The sequence below is a fragment of the Varanus komodoensis genome, unplaced genomic scaffold, assembly GCF_004798865.1.
Source record: "Varanus komodoensis strain SLA01 unplaced genomic scaffold, ASM479886v1 scaffold48, whole genome shotgun sequence".
Taxonomy (NCBI): Eukaryota; Metazoa; Chordata; class Lepidosauria; order Squamata; family Varanidae; genus Varanus; species Varanus komodoensis.
In genome coordinates, this window is record NW_025336059.1 from 4,698,308 (window position 1) to 4,718,590 (window position 20,283).

At 49.8% G+C, this 20,283-nt stretch overlaps 1 protein-coding gene across 1 annotated transcript; it reads right to left on the reverse strand.

Annotated features, from left to right (window-relative positions):
- Positions 1 to 1,549: 1,549 nt before the first annotated feature.
- LOC123031034 (solute carrier family 35 member E2A-like) lies at positions 1,550 to 13,770 on the reverse strand. The gene is given in 9 exon segments (XM_044445451.1): positions 1,550 to 5,939; positions 7,848 to 7,993; positions 8,796 to 8,868; positions 8,992 to 9,045; positions 9,906 to 10,026; positions 11,179 to 11,306; positions 11,947 to 11,990; positions 11,992 to 12,083; positions 12,878 to 13,770. Coding segments are annotated over 9 exon segments (1,236 nt in total). The 5' UTR covers positions 13,221 to 13,770; the 3' UTR covers positions 1,550 to 5,704.
- Positions 13,771 to 20,283: the final 6,513 nt, after the last annotated feature.

The following is a 20,283-nucleotide window of genomic DNA, read 5'->3' on the forward strand; positions in this document are numbered from 1 at the left end:
ACTTACACCTATTTATTTCACTGTGTTGCCGCCTTGAGACATTATGAAGTGCAGGACACAAGAACCATAAATAAATAAATTCATTCATTCATCCATTCCTTTACTTCACAGGCTCCCACAGAAATCGATGGGGAAACCCATGCTTCATTAATTATTATATCTATATTTAAATTTATTTACTAGGTTTATATCCTGCCTTTTTATTTTTTTCAAAGGTTTCAAAACGGCTTACATCCTTCTGCTCCTCCTACTCCCAATCTTGTCCTCACAACAACCACCCTGTGAGGTAGGTTGGGCTGAGACCTACCTCACATGCATGGCCCAAAGTCACCCAGTTGGATCCATAGCTGAGAGGGGATTAGAACCCAGATCGCCCAAGTCCCATTCCCACACTCTTAACCACTACAGCACTGGCTCTCAGTGATCCTTCTCTCTCTCTCTATCTACCTATGTATTGGATTTCTAACCTGCATCCTTAGCCACACAGCCCACTGGGAGGGCTACATCAATAAAACCCTAAATCCAATACACTTCCATGAATCACGAATCACTGCAAAACATTAGAACAACAAAACAGTAATAAAAATGCGCCCACTGACAGAATTAGTGATTTCATTGAAAGACACACCCCTTTCCATAAAAAAGGCACACGCTTTTCCCGCAGGGACGGCAGCTTACGTTACGTTCCCCATCCTCACAACAACCCTGTGAGGGAGGTGAGGCTGAAAGCTGGTGGGCTTCAGGAGCCCAGCCTCTGCCCCCCTCTGATCTACGAGGCTTGGATCAGCCACCAGGCTTCTGCTGCCTGCCTGGGCTTGCCAAGAAATCCGGCCACCAAGCACCCGGGGCGCCTTTGGCTTGGCAGGCTGCAAGGTGCTGGGCTTTTGCTGGGATGCAAGCCAAGACACAGGAGGCTCGGCCAGGGCACCCCGGTCCAAACCGGTGATGTGGCTTTCCGGGCAGCTTCGGAGAAGCCGGGCTGCCTCCAGTCTCTCGGAGACCAGGCAGGGGATGCGGAGGCGGGAAAGCAAGCACAGCCCTTTGGAAACCGGCCTGGGAGCCCGCAGCCCCTAGTTGGCTGCATTTCAGCACCCTGGACAGCAGCCACCCCGGGCCAGCAGCCTGGGGTCTTTCCCAGCCCTGGCTGGGGATGCTGGGCACTGCGTGCCCAGCCCCTGCCTAACCGAGCTAAGACTCCTTGCTTAAAAACCAAAACGAAGCCTTGTGCAGCATAAAGATGAACAACTGCATGTTAAGAAAAGTGTTGGTGGGCTATTGTTCTCGCCATAACATATTGGTACTGGCAGGAGTTAATTATGACCTACATTTTCAGATTGGAGAAGCACTGTGTTCCTTTCGCTAGCCCAGTTTGACATCTGTTGCATGCCTTCATTAGGTTTGTAATTCATTGGATGGAGCAATGCCTTTTTAAAATGGGGAGGACACAGTTCTGCTGAAAAACACACCAAAAGATTTTCCAGCATGACTAAGTGTCAAAACTTAGCTTACGGAATGGCTTCATAAAAGAGCAGAATTCTTTAAAAGGGCATTCAGTTGAGCTGAGTTTTATTATTTTATTTATCCAAGGAGAATTTTACAAAGAAACCAGTGAAGTACAGAATTACACTTGCAGATTTATTTTTCAAAATGAAACAAAACATTGCCACAAGCAAATCCCTTCTCCTGTTTGCATTTCACACAAGTAACAAAGGACTATCCACAGGATTCTAAACCAATATCAACAGTTGCAAACAGCTGATTATGGCCAAACACTGGCTGATAACCAAGGAAGGACATTTTACATGAGCTTTCTCCAACTGTGCTACACTTAAGTAAAATACTGGAAAAATGAACGCTCTAGAATTTTTATGGAATCTCATTTTCAGTCTCATCGAACTCCAGAGCATTTAAGGTTTGGCCCCATTGCGAAAGCACCAGTGACATGTTTGTCAACGTTTCCACAGGAAGAAAGAAAACATTTTGCTATGTCCATGGAACAAATCCATTAGATTGTCTATGGGACAGGTTCGGCCTTTGCGCAACAGAGGTAGAAAGTACAATCCTATGCGTTTTATTGGGAATGATATCCAACTTTTTCGCAGGACACAAGCCTAAAGCTTTGGCCTTGCAGAACTTGGATTAAAGATCGCTAAACCAGCCTATGTCACAACGGGTTCACTTGTCATGCCCAACTTAACAATTGTGGTTCTCTGCAAAGAACTGTATGCGCTGCAAGTTTGACAAACATTCCAAGTATTTATTTCACTATTTCACTCAAGGATGTGCCGACTTCAGGGAACATTTATTTATTTTCCTCTACTAGAACTCCAAAATACTTCAAGAACAATTCATTAACATTAGCGATGCCTCGGTTTGTTCAAACCCTAACGGTCTAAGGAGGGTATCGCTACTGCAAAATCCATGCCACTTGAACAAATGTGCACCTTGTTCCCTGAAGATTTAGGACTGCCGTGTTTCTGGTCCATGAATGACTTTGCCAAACCAATTAAGAGTCTTTTGGTCAGTTAAGAAGTGCCACGTACGTTCATCAGGTTTGAAGACCGATGTTTCTTTAAGTGCTTGTACAAAGCATCAGCTTGGAAGAGGCATTCCCATCAGAAGTGGAGCGGGTTGGACGACATCCATCCACATGGAGCCATGGGCCATGTTGGGTGGAGCTTGGGAGCCTTGATGTGCCAGACGGATGAATGGGCACATCATGGCTCAGTGTCTGTTCCCGCCCAGCTCCTCTCCCCGCCACTTCCTGTTGCCATAAGCCCCAAAGGCCTTGCAGTAGCAGCAGAAACGGGGTGCAGGGATCCCAACGGAGGGCTCCCAGGAGCAAGGATCGCTTCTTCACCCCCTCATGGAGCTCCACATTGGCCTGCTGATCATGCAAACCCAGGTGCCACCAGGGGTGGGTCAGACCATCACCTCAACCCCCGTCCCCTCCACCTGTGAATTATCCGTTCATTCACAGGTGATATGCATGTGGACCCCAGCTGGAATCCGATCCATGCATCCCTCAGGGAAAGCCCCCTCGACCTCAGTTGCAATTCGCAGGACGGCACCAAAGAGCAACCCAAGTTGACAAGAAGACACTCAAGCCGCAGGGAATCTGATCAGGCGGCAGAGCGAGCGAAGCGAGTGCGACACTCCTCCCTTGCTCTTTGGCAAAGCGCAGACTTTCCCACGGGGATTTACCTGTGCGAAGCGGCCCCAGCTCACGCTGCCGTTGCAGCTGCAGATTTGCAGGCTCCGAGGCCGCCGCCCACGAGCCCCCCTCCCCTTCGTCTATTTGTGCAGATGCTCCAAAAATCTACACCAGTCTATTGAATCCATCGCCTCTCTGCTCTCAGTGGAATTCTGGTCTCCTGCCCCCTGAGCTTTTTAACAGGAGATGCTCCATTTGATGGTGCTGATGCCTCTGGCACTCAGCCTGTTCTCTCCTTGCGGATTAACCTGTTTCCCTAGAGAGAAGTCCTACAAGTCCCAGCACTGGGACTGTGGGGAGGGAAGGGCCTGGCAGCTGCCCCCTACATAGGTGGGGACAATGTTAAATTGCTTATTATCCCATTGAGTCAAACAAGGAAAAGAGAATTTGAGATGAGCAGGGCTAGAATTATATGGAGCTACCCCCCATCTTTTGGAATGCCCCTTAGCTAGCATTTCGGAAGCTAGAAGGGAGTCCACCTGTGGGGTAACGTTGGAGAGGGGCTCTAGGAATCCTGTGAAGCTCTCACTTCCTCCCCCGCCACTCCAGAATTTGAGCCCTGGCTGGGTGCATGGCACAATTCTGCCACGAAAGGTGCAAAATTAGGAGTTAACGGCTGCAGAATTCAGCTTCTGAAGAATGCTGCTTTCATTGGCAAAAACAAAAGAACAAACAAACACCAAGATCTGCTTGAAAGGCACAGAACTATTCCAGAAGGCAGATCTACTGGAATACTTATTTGGAATTATGGGATCAGATTTGTTGAGAACAGAGGGCAGTTTCTAGGTACTCCTTGCCCCAATCTAGGACAAGTGGAAAAGAAAATTATGGAATAGATTAAATGACAAAAGATTGCACACTCACTTTGAATCATACAAAATGCAGCATTCAGCTGTCTCTGCCAGAGGATTTTCATTTAAAACCAAAACAAAAACCATCCACATAGAATATGTCAAATCCAATTCATAAGGTTCTAGTCCTCATGAATGGAGATTGGGCACAAAAAGCAAACAAATGTCAGCCTAGAGTGTTCTTATGCTGCATGGAGCTTAGGAACATCAGAAAAGCCCTGCTGGGTCAGGCAAGGGTCCCTCCAGTCCAGTCACCCAGTGCCCAATCTGCTTCTCACAGGAACCCTCCAACCCATGATCCCCAGCAACAAGTGTTTCTTCACTGACAGCCAGCAGCTCAACCTGTCCCTCTGTTACCAATCCAAACAATACCAGGACACAGATGCAGCGGTGGCTGCAAAAACGGGATCATCTCCTAACTCAAGGGGGAAAGCCATGCGTGGAATGTGCCAGGTTAGAATCCTTCAGTTAGAAGGATGGGGTTGCAGGAGAACAACTCTGTGCCAAGAGCCCTAGAGAGTCACTGCGGTCAAGAGGGGACAATCTTGGCCGAGACTGTCAAACAGTCTGTCCTGGAATAAATGTGGAATTATTTGCCAGCAGGGTGGGCGTGAGGAGCTCTGTCCCACCAGCCCTCACTTCCTTCCCAGAGCAAAACGACCGGCCAAGTCGGTTTTGTCCATCATCATCAAGCATGCAGCTCTGCGCCCCAACTCTTTCACCCCCCTGCTGTTATGATCTTATGTGCTAAGCCTTGACCCCAAAAATTGTCTGAATCAACTCCCTCCCATATTGAGAGAGCGAAACGGTCTTTTCCTTGTTTATCACGACACCCACTCAGAAAAACGCTTCACTGACTCCTATTGAACAACAAAGAGTCAATGATTTACTGCCTGTTTGTACAGTACTGAAAATTAAACATGGGTTGAAAAGCTACAACCCACCACCCCCGCTCCCGGGTATAATGCATTTAGCAACCCTAATCCCTTTATAAACTTTAGTTTGGGTGGAAGCAGGAATTAAAACCAGGTGTACACACACAGGAGTCTTGTCAACATTTCTGATGTCATCTTGAACATCTCAAGACGGTCCCCGCTCTTGACAGACAGTGGTATTCCCCCTGGAATCGGCAGTGGGATGCAGTGGGGTTAAAAGCCCTGTGCAGCCCCCTTCCCAGTGCATCCCCTCTGCTGGTCCGAGTCTTTCCAAGTGGACCTGCAGCGGCATTCCACTCGAGCCAACGTGCCTTAAAAATCTGGCCTGCCCAAACACGGTTGTATCAGCTCACAGGCGCTGCAAGAGATGTCCGCGATGCAGTGGACGGGTGTTTGGCCTGATGCACGTGTGTCCAGAACACGGGGAAACTTGTCTTAGCTTGCACTGCTTTGGCAGAGTCTTACCCGTCAGCCTCTGATTTCCCTCCGGAGCCAAGCACGAAAAGGAATCCCTTTCCCAGAGTTCTCCCTCAGAAAGGTTCTGTTTCTCAGCCAACGTTTCCCATTTTGCTCCACAGGGAAAGACACGCGGCCCTGGAAGCGTAACGAACTCCGGGTGCTGTTGATTATCGAGAATAAAGGACCCCCCGAAACCGCGAGCTGGTCGTGGCAAGTTGCAGCGGAGGGACGGAAGGCCGCGTCCTTCATACAGCTTTGCAAATGGGTGGCTCAGACTCGCTGTTCTGGGAAACGGGAGTAGGCAGGGCCGCGGCCGCCAGACTCTGAATGGCTGCTTGCTGGTGCTGCTTCGCTTTGTTGTAAAGCAGCACCCCGACCGTCACGAGGACCGTCCCGACGGCCGAGAGGCTGGTGATCTTGTTCCCGAAGACGATGATGCTCAGCCAGATGGACAGGGCGTGCTTCACGGTGCTGGCGACGCTGCAAAGCACGTGGAAATGACGTGAGGGAGGGAGCGGGGAGGCAGGGCCGGGTGTGGGGGTCCCCTGCCAAGTCCAGCACCTGGGGGCACCGCACACTTAAAGATGCTCGTTGGCACAAGGCCCCCCGACAAGCCATGCTTGTGTGAACGCGCTCGCCCCGCCTGCACGCTTGGGACGTTTGAATTGTTCCACAGCCATCTTTTCTAGGAACTGTCTTGAATGGACGAGGAATAACGGGAACCCAGATAAATCTCCCGTTGGAAGTTACGTGATGCAGCCGTGCTGAATCTAATGAATCGTTCCCTGCAGGGAGGCCCAACCAGAGCGGATGACGGGGGAATAATATTTTATGGTTATTGCAATTCTATAGTTGTCTTCCCGGAGTCTTTGTCTTCATATTCTAAAATCCTTTGAGTTATTGTTTGGAACTGCTGAGAGCATCTCCATTAGGTCCGTGTGACACGTTATTCTCTACAATTCTGGTTTTTACTGTACTGGCCAGCTGCCTGGAAAACTTCAAGCTTATCACAGTAGCTCTCACTGATTACTGGGGGAAAAAAGAGCTGGGAGAACTCAGCTACGGCCCCTGGGAGAATTTGGGGAGAATTCATAACCTCAAATTATTGGGTTATAAGTAATAACTCCAAGAATTTAGGACAGCAATGCTCGGATTTGACAAACCCGACAAAACCGACTGATAGTGCTTGTTTTATGGCATGTATGAGTGGATTTCAGGGTTGTGGGATCTACAGTGCTGCATCTTTTTTTAAAACTAGCCCCAGACCCAGTAAGGGAAAGTGCAAAATGGAGGCTGGAGGGTGAAGAGGGGGTGGAACTAGAAGCAAAATGGAGGCTTGGAGGCAGAGCCAATGACACATTGCTAGAAATGGGAATTCAAGCAAAGTTAGATGGGGGAATCCTTCTTCTTATTTAATATCATCATCATCCTGTGATTCTTATTTTATTTCAGCTTCAGTTCAACCTCGTGCCCTCCAGATGGGATGGACTACAACTCCCATCACCCTCAGTCAGTGGTGCTATTTACTACATTGGCAATACGGTTTGTATCACACTGTATTTTTCCCAAGCAGCTGAGGACACTGTATATGGTTCCCCCTGCCTGGACAGTTTCCCTCACAACAACCCTTTGAGGTAGGCCAAGCTGGGAGTGATTGGCCCAAGATCACCCAGTGAGATTCATGACAGAGCAAGCATTTGAACCCATGCCTCCCCAGTCCTACTCCAGCACTCTAACCTCTATGCCAGAGTGGAAGACCAGGTGCCATGTGATGTTTTGAACTTTACCTGCTATGGGTTCCCACCAGCACCACCAACGGACAGAGATTCTGCCAGAAAGCGCTGGCTTGCACACCCCACACTTCAGTCTGATGGGCCTTCTCACACTGTTGCTGCTCACAAACCCCACATATATGGCACGCTCCAGAAATGATTTCCATTTATTAGGCTGCTTGTCTAGTTTTAACTAGGCCATTTTCTTTCTGAATGATGTCCAACTTATCTTGTCCCTTTAAATCTGTATTTGTTAGCCTGGGTCCCTGAGTCTGAACTGAACTGAACTTCCAAGCAACACTGACTCTGAAAACCTACCAGATCTACTGCAGACTTTCGGAGGTCTACCAGGCAATTCTAAATACCTCCGGAAGCCTGACACAGAGGCCAACCTCTGGTCAAAAAGCAGAGCATCAACCCTGGGAAAAGCTCTTTATCTGAAAACATTTCTCTGTCACTTTTTCGTATTTGCATCATTTAGCTCAAAAGACACCTTTTCCCACAAAATCGTCCTCCGTTGCTCAGCCGGGCAGGGCTCCTCTCAAAGCCACGTTTATCGAGTGCAGAATCGTGGCCGGACAGAACTGAGTGGGGGGATTTCTCCGCCTGTGTTTACCTGAAGGTGACGGGGGAAATCTTGCCCATCAAGGCGTACGCGGTGACGCTTTGGAGATGGAAGAGGACGCCAACCATCAGGAGCAGCATGACCACATCCTGATCATACTCAAAGCTCTTCCCGCTTTTCCCGATGATAGGCATATCCTAAGGAAGAGAGAGAGGGCCTGGTTTGATTCGGGATGGGCTTCCCTTGAGGAACTGAGTTCCTAGCCCAGGCCTAGACAGCACGGAAACGGTTAAACGGAACAACGATCCAAGCATTGCTTACTTGCGAACTTGAATAGATCTGCAGGAGGCAGGAGGGTATTGAAGGCACGGGGAGGCAGGGAGTCCGTGTGTCGGGCATATGCAAAAGGCCTTGCTCCTGCATCGCCCCCACACTAGGCCACCTGCTCCCCACGGCCGGTCCCCAAACGCTTGGCCTCTAGAAAGAGGATGAGGAGGCAGCTCTTCAGCTGAGCCTCTTCCAAAGGGGAAATCGCTGCTGTTTTATTTCTGCATAGTTTCGTCCTGAACTTAATGGCTGTTTGGAGATGGCATTTAAATGTCAATGGTGAATCAGTTCAAAGGGAAGCTGGGAAAGAGGAGGCTGGGGCAGTGGGTGGGAAAGTCTTTGGAAACTCATGAAGGAGGGAAGAGGCTGCGCCATGAGCAGAACAGAGGCAAAACACAGGATAAAAGAGAAATGGAGAAGCAGCCCTTGTCCCCAAGCCTGGATATCTAGCGGAAATCCTGACACATCCATCCCGGGCCGGGTATTTTCTGTCTTGTATCAAAAGCAGCAAAACATGATCGGCATCCCTCCCAGTCCTCTGGCACTAATTTTCTCTCAAGCTGTCCGAGAGTCTGGAGAAAAGGCAGCCTGAAGCGGGCCAGGGAGGGTAACGAGCTGCGTGCTCCACACGCGTCCCCGAATCGCAGGGGAAAACCGGGGTCTCCAACTCACCATGAAAAATATCCAGGCAGGAATTAGCAAGACAACCGCCGCCGCGCTGGTGTAGAACTGGAGCTCTGGAGCGCTGGGGGGGGGGGGCAGGTGAGAAAGGAAAGCAGATCAGGTATGTATTGCTTTGCTCCCCCAGCAGCCGGTCGTGGGTTGAGGCAGGGAGGGTTTCTGCTTGGGCAACCTGACGGGTACTCACGAGAACCGGTACTTGTCTCCGCTGAGCAGCTTCTTGGAGAAAACGTTCTGCAAGCTACAAAGGGAAGGAAACCACACGCTTTTGTTAGGTGCGGCTGGGGAGGAATCAGGCGGAGGGGCAGTTTTGGGGCAATCCAGGAAAGCTCAGGACACATTCCGACGCAGAGTTTGGCGGAATGAAGCACAGGCTGAGCCCGGATGCAAGTAGCAGGGCTTCTTCTAACCCGAACCCGGGCCAAACAAGGGCTCCCGGGCCTGATTTTAAGAGAGCCCCCACGCGATCTAAGCAGATTCTGGCGGAAGCAAGCTCTCCCTGGGTCAGAAGTCCCCTGGGTGGGGGGGAAGAGCAAGAGGAAGAGAATGAGGGGGTCTGGAAGGAAGGGGGCTGGGAAATGGGGCTGGCAGAGAGAGAGAGAGAGACAGAGACAGAGAGAGAGAATGGGGGTTCTGGAGCCAGAGGGAAAGAAATGCAGAAGACTAAGAGAGAAATGGGGGGGGTGGAAAGAGAAAGAAAAAGCGAAAGCAAGAAGTAGCCCCGCCCACAAGTGGCTTCCGCCCCACCCACTGCCAGGATGCTCCGGCCAATAGAATACTCCCGCCGCCTGGGAATGCAGCCATTGGCAGGATGAACAGGTTCCCTGCCCCTTCTGTTTGCAGCCCCAGCATGGGGGGGGGAGGCTCCCCGCCCCCCCAGGATCCCTGGCAAGTGTGCAAAGACAAGAGTTTCCCAGCCTCACCCGAAGACGCTGGCCCTCCGGAGCACCACGCAAGGACTCTACCACCCAGCTACAGCCCTTCCCCACAAGCCCCCGTTTTGCGGCCGGGTTCCACGAGCGCTGCGGCAGCGGACAGCCAGGCGAGGACGCGACATCCCTGCCCGGCCAGCGCCTCCCCCGGAGCCTCCGGCGTCCTTACCAGTCCATGATGTTCGTGGACAAAGCCGCCGAAAACCCGAGGAAGTTGAAGCTCAGCTCCGTGGCAGTGCAGAGAGCAAGGCCGCTCATCACGGGCACGAGGGAAAGGTTCACGAGCAATCCTGGGCCGACCGGGGCCGGAGGGGGAAAGGGAAATGACAGGCAAGGTTTCAAACCGTGGCCCTTCCAGAGCCGGGCCAGGCCCTCGCCCTCGCGGCTCCACGTTGAATCGGCGGCTCTCGGCTCGCCTGTTTGCTACGACGCCGGATGGACGAAGGGGCCTCTCTTCGCCCAGAGCAACCTTTCCCACCTGCTTCCCTGGGGCTGCGGGGAACTACAAGCCCCATTTTCCCCAGTGGGCAAGCAGGAAGGCCGAGAGCTTCCTCCCCAAAGTTCTGCAGGGGGCCACGTTGGGACGGGCGAAGGCGTCTGCACCCGTGCGATGTGGCGGGAGTCACTGGCTAGATCCACCCATCTGCACAAGCCTGGGACGCACGTGCCACGAACGGCAGAGGGGCTGGAGGCCCGAACATAAGCAAAGGCTAGAATGCACGCTCAGAGCTGTCGCACGCCCAGGGTCCACGGGGACGTGGCACACGTCCTGTTTTGGACATGCACAGGGCGGGCGTGTCATGAGCGGAGCCGGCTGGAGCCGGGGGTCAGACTAGATGGCCCGGGAGGCCCCTTCTGACTCGCTCTGTCGCCATGCTGTACACGCAGGGACACATCACCGCTCGCCACGCTCCCTCGGCATCCCCCGCACCCTCTGGTTCAACTCCGAACAGCCTGCGGGAAACAGGCTTTCGCAACGGCTCCCCATGATGCTGTGCAGCATTTCGGGAGGGCTTGGCCTTGGGTGGGCGATATTTGATCCCCACTCAGGTGACAAAAACACCTGTCCCGAGCAGCTGAAAACTCCTGGCAGCTCCCGTTGCCACGCATCCACAAAGCACTCTGCATTATTGGGGTCCCTTGTTATCTGCGGTCCCGGCTAGGCGTGCCAGGAAGGACAGCACCTCTACCAGCACGGACAGCTCCTGGAAAGCTCAGGATAACAGCTGCAATGCATGAGGAACACCCAGCCTCTCCTGCCGCCCACGCCCTTGTCTCTGGGTGGCCTGTTTCCCCACAAACCTCCTGCTCCCAACTACGTAAACAACTGACACCCGGACGCAAACACTGAAATTGGAAGGGACTCGGCAAACACACAGGACAGACGATCACGACTCACACCCGAGTTTTTCAACCCCTTCCGTTGCAGCGGCAACACTTACCAGTGTATTCCCCTAATATCATCCGGGACATGATGACGGTAAAAATGGGCGCGGAGCTTTTAACCGTCTCGGCGAAGGAAACTGCGACGTTCTTCAGACTGACCAGGCCCAGGACCACCGTTGCAAACCTGGGAAGGAAAGGGGGATAAAGTCGGAAACGAGACATTTTTCGTTAATGCGGCAGACAAACTGCCTTGCTGTGAATCTTATCTGCAGCGTGGAGAACACCCTTTGCGTGCAAGGTGCACCAACACGTATCTCAGAAGACAAGCCCTTGATCAGAGCGTCTCATCTTTCACCAAAAGAGCAAAAACAGCCCCCAGGTTTCTAGTCCATATGGATGCAAAGAAATACCAGAATGTTTGAGCTCAGGTTCCCCAGCAGCCTGCTCTGTTTTGAAAAAACCAAACCAGTTCAAAGACAATTTCCAATGCTCCTGCATTCTGGCACTTCGAAGCGCCGTACAGATTGGTTAGCAGAGCAGAACGTTGGGTTGGAACACAGGAGGTCCGGGTTCTAGCTGCCACTTGGCCCTGCAGCTCCTGAGTGACCTGGGGCCAGGCACCGACTCTCAGCCCACCCAACCTCGCAGGGCTGTTGTAGGGATCAAATGGAGCGGGGGCTGGGTATGCTACCCTGGGTTCCTCGCACAGAAAAAGGAAGGTCAGAACGAACGAATGAATGGATGGATAAAATCTAAGGGAAAAGCAGGGGATGCATAAAACCGCATAGGGGCCGATCGGAGCCACGGAAGACACCGCCGCCTACCTCATCAGTCCCACAAAGAGCATGATCATGATGAAGTTGGGGGGGGTACGACGTGCGCGTCTTGTGCTGGTACAGGCAGCAGGGGACGGACAGCTTGATGCAGCCAATGAACGTGGTCGACAGCATTTGAACGGCCCCTGCAGGGAAGGCAAAGCAGAGCCGGCCGTTGCGATCCACCGCGGGATCAGGCCCGCCAGGCCGGGAGGTTTCCCGTGCTCCGTTCAGGCCAAGCCAAAATACGTGGCATCAGAACAGGGCACCAGGGAAGTTCGCTTCCCGGCAGCAGCTGGGAAGACGGCAGACGGAGCAGGGAAATCTGAAGGGCGTGGCACATGGGACTGGTGATCCTGCGAACTGGTAAGTGCCGGGGCTGCAGCCCTGCGGGCCCTGATTCCACAACTACACTGCTCAGTCCTGCAGCTTCCTTCGACGATCGCAATGCAATTTTAATTTATGTCGTGAGATGTCCTGGTTTCTGTTTGAAGTAACAGCATAAGACTTGCAGAAGGGTTAAAATCTATATATAGTAAGCCCAAAACAACCCACAGTTCAATAAGCCCTACTCAAACCCTGATGCGGGTTATTGTGTTGTCTGAACCCAGCCAACCCTATGAGCCAATGAGGTGTAGTGGTTAAGAGTCCAGGACTGGGACTCAGGCGATCCGGGTTCTAGTCCCTGCTCAGCCATGAAGTCCAGTGGGAAAATTTGGGCCAGTCGCCCAGCCTACCTCACAGGGTTGTTGTGGGGATAAGATTGAGAGCAAAGGAAGAACACTATAACCCATTTTTAGTTCTTTGTAAGAGGAAAGCTGGGATATACATCTAATAAAGACATGGATGTGTTTGTTTTTAAACCTCCTAGAGGAAACAGAATCCCAACGGAAAGTGAGAAAGTGGCTTTTTCTTATTTTTTAGGAGGAAGAAATAGTACCTAGCATGCTCGGCTCGCCCTCCAGCAGCGACAGGATGTATTTATTCAGAAAAAGCGTACAGAAGCTGAAGAAGAACCACAGTGTGAGGTAGATGAGTGCGTGCGAGTTCCATATGCCCAAGTCCGACTCGATAACTGTTGTCTCCGTGACCGTGATCTTCAAAACGTTCTCTTCCGGCACGCTGTCGCTTCTCGCAATGACAAACTTTTCGGTCCGGGTGCCGAAGAGAGAGCCCAGCTGGAGAAGCCCTTTGTGTTTGGGGTTCCCCTCCGGGAGGAGAGGAGAAGTGTCGGCCGCACCAGCCTCGTTCTCCGGACTCGGGCAGCTAGTGAGGGCAGCCATCCCGAAGGGCAAGATCGGCGCCTGGATTTGAATCCAACGGGCATCAACCAAACACAGCGCTCCGTGCGCCCCAGTAGTCCAGAGGCGGCCTTCCCGAATTCCTTGCGCTGGTGGATAATTTTAGAAGCCTTTCCCCCCGGAGTACTCTTCCAGTCCCTGGATTTGAAAATGAAAAAGCAACAACTTATAAATAAAGCAGGGTTAAGGCAGGTGAGGAGGGACTGGACTTTCGTGTCCCGAGTATCTCAGTGAAATGCATTTAAAAACAACAAAAATGCAGCTGGAATAATGATGAAAAAGCCTCCCTGGATTGCCAGCATTCGCAGCTAGCAGGGCTGAGGATAATGGGGATTGCAATCCAGCACAGGTGGGGGATCTTTGGTTGGGGAACCCCAACTGAGAGAGCAAATCTTAAGTGGTGTAAAGCTGGAGCTCTTTCCACCAAGGGATTAAAAAGTGTGGGGAAATAATGAGGCTTTGGCCCGGTGCTGAGATACTGATGGAGCTGCTGCCAGTTGGGCACGGTATTCTACAACCAGGGTGCCACCACTGAGCAGGCGCGCTCCCTAGCAACCTGTCTCACTTCGGATGCTGAAGGGACCCGTAGATGGCGTACTACTGAAGATTTCCAGGTCTGGGAAGGCCAGAACTACCTCGCAGGGTTGTTGTGCAGAGAAAAAGGAGAGGCAGAGCACCTCATAATCTGCTTTGGGTTTCCTGCCAGAAGGAAAAAGTGGAATATAAATGCAAGGTAGTGATAATAATAATAAATATGAAGACAGGTGAAATCCTTCCAATACTCGTCCTAATCCCTGAAGGATGAGAGCCAGTGTGGTGCAGTGGTGAAGAGCATGGGACTGGGACTCAGGGGATCCGGGTTCGAGTCCCCGCTCAGCCATGGAGCCAACTGGGTGACTCTGGGCCAGTCACAGACTCTCGGCCCAACCTACCTCACAGGGTTGTTGTTGTGGGGATAAGATGGAGGAGGAGAACGATGTAAACTGCCTTGAACCCTATGTAGGAAAAAGGCAGGCTATAAATCGAAAAATAAATAAAATAAATAAAAAAGGACACAAAAGGTCAAAGCCAGCACTGAAAACCAGGCCTGAGAAATCCAACGCCGCCCCCAAAACTCAGAGTGCGTCCAAAGTAGCTGCAATCAGAGCAGTCTCCAAGCTTCGCCCCTTGTGCACTGCATTACAGTAGCCTAGTCTGACACAACAACAGCTATTACGGTCCATCCCAGCTGAGGAAGAGGCAAGAAAGAGAACCAGCGCAAGGACTACCCCCAAATCAGCAGATTCGCGGAGCATCAGCTCTCAGAGAGCCAGGAAGCCTGAATCATGCCAAAAACTCACCCCCCCCCTTGGACAAAACAGACACCCACCTTAAAGAGTTGCTCCAGAAACGGAGGAGAAACCGCCTAGGGGTTCTTTGGACCGACACTGACGAGTTTTAGTATGACTTCTTGGAAGCGGAGGGGGAGTTTTCTTTTAATATGTTACGGTGAAATGCAGAGCAATCATTCAAATCATGTCTTTTCATCTAAACAGTGTTTTAAAATCAGCAGCTTTTAACTTTCAGTCGCTCGTTTTGTTTTGTGAGTTACTGTTTTGTCTTATATATTATTCTGTTTTAATTAATTAATTAATTAGAAGTGGTTGTGGTTTTAATTGTTCTTTTAAACACTGTATGCCGTCCTGAGATCTTTATATAATAGGATGGCATATAAAAGCATAAACAAACTTTCTTGCAGTCAGAGAGAGGGTGAGAGGGATGGCGACGTGGTCCCTGATTTGGCCAGGATGCGTAAAAGAGCGAAAGCAGTTGCTGAGATAGAAAGCAAGCTGGAGCGAAATGGCTCCAGAAAAGGGTACGGCGTTTGGACAGGCGAATCTTTGAGAAAACCTTCTGGTGCTTCTACAAAACTGCATTTTCTGCATTTTCCCCTTTTCTGCCCAAGTGCTTCCCCATGAAAATTCAGCTCAGCCCCAGTGCTAAACGTCATTCTGCTGTGACGTATGGTGGAGGTCTCTCCCTGCAAAAAGTTTCCTTTTCCCAAATATTTCCATGGAAATGTTTCTCATGTTGTGATTAGAATCATAACAAATGGATACAATGTCCTACAGATCAGTCAGTTTCTAAATGGTGATTGTTTTTGTTTGATTGTTTGCAGGGAACTGGCCCTCAGCGATGCAAAACAAAAATGCAACACGCTTATTTGGATTCTGCAAAAATGCACACGCAACCCATGAGCTCTGCTAAATTTGATATCATTTATGTATTCAAAGCATTTGGATGCCACCCAGTCATGCCACGGAACCTGAGGGTGGCTCATAATTACAAGATAAAAACACCATAAAAAGCGGTAACGCATTAAAAAATAAGCAATAAAATAAAATACAAGCAGATTATGTGACTCTTTGGCATCTTCAAAAATATCCTTAACTTTTAAACAAGGGAAGTGCTTGTCATGAAATTATCATCTCAAAATATTCTAGAAAATCAGTTTTCCCAAGTAAAACTTTGCTTTTCTTAGAATACATATCATTTTAGCCAAACTAGCAGAGCAAACAGATTCACTCAAGTCAGTTCCATGGTATTCCATGGTATTCTATTGCATTTACTCCCAGGTAAGTAGGAACAATATTATAGCGTAAAGATGGAATTTCTCACTCTTTCCTGGGACTGGGAATAAGTCCTCTTTAATTCAGTGGAGTTTACATCTGTGTAGACGTGCAGGATCCTAGTGCGTGTTTTATTCTCCTATCAAATATTTTGATCTAGGTATTTTTGGCTGTTAGAGGGACAACATCCTCTTTGGAAATAAAGGACATCTAAAATTTTCTGATGAATAGTTTTGCAGAAAATTCACGTCCCCCTTTATAGTCTTTTTGCCCAGCTCCCATTTCAAAGCTCACAGCAGGTCAATTAAAAATGGCCTTCAGACAATTCAGAGTTAATGTTTTGAAATATTTACCATTTAATATCCTTGGCTTTTCAGCAGATCATGCAACGGGAACTGGGAAGCCAGCAGCTTGCTGAACTTTAATCTGCTTTTTAAACTGGCATTGGGCCAGAGAGAAAAAGACAAGCCAAAGATCGGATGCCACGTATTTTGAATGGATCTCCTCTCTCTTGCCAGAGTGTGTGTTTTAAAAAAAGAACAGCAGAGGAAGTCGAAAGCAAAGCTCTGTGGTTACGGTGCTGCAGAAAACAGTTCCCACCCCAAAAGGGAACATTTCAAATTGAATCGACTTTGACTGATCAGGGGAAATTAGCATCATCCAGAAATATAAAAACAGAAGGACATTCCAGTAAGGTTCCCCTACCGATGTCTCCTCTTTTCATGCAGGTGCACTGTGGAAAAGAGAGGGGCAGGTTTCTAGAATCCAAGCACATCACCAAAATTAAAAGACAGGGGAAAAGAGAGGAGATGAGATTGAGTGTCAGCCTCCCAGACAACTCAGGTAAATTTGATCAAAGCTGGTCTCAAGGAGTTGTCGCCCAGAAAGCCAACGTTCGGGAGATCATAGGCCAGGTATCCTTAAAACTACGAGTGATCTGTAATCAGAAGCACCTGCCTGATGCAACCTGGAAGGACTGGTTTGACCTGAGGCTTTGAAGATCCTACCACGGGGTTCGGATTGAACTTCTGCCTACCTCTGCTCAAAGCAATAGTGGGGGGGAAAAAAAACGGGCCAGCAGAAGAGTAAACTGGTCTTCTGTATTCCTTCAGGAAACTCCCTGAAGACCACCTGCCTCAACACAGCGAATTCTAGATGCATGGAACTACATCTCCCATCATCCCCAGCCAGCCTGGCCATTACCGGCCGGCACATCTGGAGGGTGCTAAAAAGGCTGCTAAAAGCACCGCCAGCTTCTAGGTTTCAGTCCCAAATACCCTTTAACTAAGGCTGCTAACCAGCAAGTCGTTTCCCCTTCACTATTTCTTTATATTTAAAACTTGAATGACATGTATTATTGTTGTAAATATTTATATACCTCTTTATTTCTAAAAATATGTCAAGGTGCTGTGCAACGATTTAAATCAATGCTTTAAAGTGGTTGCACGAACAGCTGTTCCCAAAAAGCTGATACTGGTTTGGATTCGCTTCTCAGGCTCAGGTCGAAGTGATGCTTTTCTGCCTCAAAGCGCTGAATGGCTTAGGAACGGGCTACCTAAATCAGTGTCCGTGGAGGGGTCGCATCCTGCTTGCCAAGGAACACCATGGGGCCTGGCTGTGCTCCACCACCTCGTCCTGCTTGGCATTGCATTCCTGGGGAGACACCGATGCCGCCAGGGAGGGGAGAGATGGCTCAGGAGGAGCCACGCTGCACTGATTTTATGATTTCGTTCTCGTGTTGACATTTTTGTTGCTCAGTTTCTGGTTGTTTGGAGAATGCTCATGTTCTGGGCATTGCGTAGGGAAACTAATACACAGAACACTATATTCTGTGCACGGTGCTTTTTGCTTCTGCCTCAGTGGTACCCGAGGTGGCTTTCTTGTCCTCGCCAGTCCCCCGCTGTGGAAAGCTTGAAAACCACAAATCTAAATGACCACCATGAGTCTGCCTGTATATTAAAGATCTGCAGATCTCTTGCATTGCTCCCAAATTGTGAAATGCATTCTGCCAAAGATCATCAAGCGTAAAGATGTCTTGCTGGAGAGCAAAGCCAGGGTGAGCCACATGACTGAATTCTCCATCTCTCTGGATGGGTCTGAAAACTGGACAGCAGAGAGGGAAGTGAGGCAGGATGTGGCCTCCGGAGACCCAGTACTTTGGAGCCGGGCCTGTCCAAAACCCAGTGGCCCCCAGACCATGTTGAGAAGCCAAAGGTTATGTCCTTAAGCTGTTAAAAATTCTGTACATCTGTTTTTATTGCCGTTGCTTTTGCTGTGTTAAAGCATTGATTTAAATCGTTGCACAGCACCTTGACATATTTTTAGAAATAAAGAGGTATATAAATATTTACAACAATAATACATGTCATTAAAGTTTTAAATATAAAGAAATAGTGAAGGGGAAAGGATTGGATTAGCAATAATGATACATGGTATCAAAAAGCATCCTTCACTCTTAGGAATTCTTACTTATACAAGTCTGTAGAAGCACAAGTTTATGAAAGTATAATCAGACAATCCTACACAAGTTGAGACGGGAAAAAGGTGTTCAGCTCTTAGTAATCCTGGATGAGGTTCACTGGGGAGCTTAAGGTTCTTTTTCTGTCTCAACTTGCAAAGGAATATATCCATAGCTTTCCAAATTTACAAGCAACATGAAGCTATTTTCATTTCGGCATCCCCTTTTTAATTTATTTATCTTTCGATTTATATCCTGCGTTTTTCCTACAAAGGGCTCAAGGCAGCTGACATCATTCTCCTCCTCCATCTTATCCTCACAACAACCCTGTGAGGTAGGTCGGGCTGAGAATCTGTGCCTGGCCCAAAGTCCCCCAGGTGGCTCCATGGACGAGCGGGGACTCGAACCCAGATCCTCTGAGTCCCAGTCCCGTGCTCTTAACCACGACACCACACTGGCATTATTTTAAAAGTTAGCTGAGTTTTTAAGATTGGGTTTTATCTACTCTAATTTGGATGTTGTGTCCTATTTATTTATTTTATTGTATTACTGATAGGGTGAAGGGCAGGAGATAAAAGCTTTAAATAAATATCTCTTGGCAAAGTGGAGGCTTGGGTCTGTCCACAAGGGTGAACATCCAAAGTTATGGATTATTTGAGTTTGTATGTATTTATTGGATGTCAATTTTTAAGCTGTCCGGAGACCCGCAATGTAATTGGACGGGATAAAAATACCCAAATAAATAAATAACGTTGACTCATCCCAAATCGGACCATCTACACAAGAATTGCCAGCTCTCTGAGCGTGCTGGGATCAGCAAAGCGAGCAATTCTGTAGGCCGAGAAATCAAAAATGACCTTCTGTTTTCTGCATAGGACAAACAGTCCAATGTCCTCCACACCCACACACGCAAAGACAGACAGACAGACACGAATCTGACATCAGAAATCCAGAAATTGTTGGGAGAACTTTTCCATCTGCATAACACTTCGTAGCAGCGGTCTCCAGGAGAGAAACCCTAAAGGAAGGGGGATGAGGCTGTATCTAGATTAAATTTATTTACGTTTAAATAGAAACCTTGTCTCACTACAACAGTTAATGAACACAGGAAAGCCAGGATGCTGTATCTTTTTTACAGATATATACAATTATTTCTGGGTTGCCTTCTGGCCCAGGTCAGGCCTCCAAGTGACTTGCTTAAAAGTTTAAAACAAATGACAGACATCGAAACATCAAACCATAAGCAGCGAGTTATTGGCTTTGCCACAGTGTTAATTCTGCAAAGTTTCAGCTTCAGGGAAGCTGACATTCAGCCATACTTTCATCCCCACGACCCTGTAGTTAGCGGGTATCTTCCACGACATCTACACACCCCTGCCAAGTTTCTGATCCCGCGGGCTCCACTCTGCAAAAACTTACACAACAACAAGGACAATTCTAGGCTGTTTGTTCTCCGAATTGCAAAGTGCGATCTTCAGGGTGGAAAGAGAACTGATTGAGAAGTTGGCTGCTGTTCCTTTGGGCGAACTGAGATTCCTATGCTTTGAGGGGGGTGGGGGTCAGTGTCCTTCCATAGGGGTTGCAACCAGGACATCCCGGGTTATTCAGAGATATTGATCCCTTTTAAGGCTGGATGGGTAAGAATGCTTGTGATTTAATAAGCAGGGTTGTACGGCTAAGCCCCCTACACACCCCCCCACACACACACACCCCCACAAGCGCGCGCGCCCGTGGAAGGACCTCCGGCTCGCCAAAGCTTCGCAGCGCGACGCGAGGCGCCGTTGCGCGCCCGGTTCCGGCCCCGGCCGAGGGCGCTGCAGCGTCCCGGGCCGCCGACCGGGGCGGAGGGGCCCCGGCTAGCGGGGGCGCGGGGGTCCCGGGCGGCCCCGCTCCGCGCGGGCGAGGGCGCGCCGCAGATCCGGCGCCGGGCGCAGCGAGGGCGCAGTGCGCCACTTGCTCCGCGGGCCCCGCGCACGGC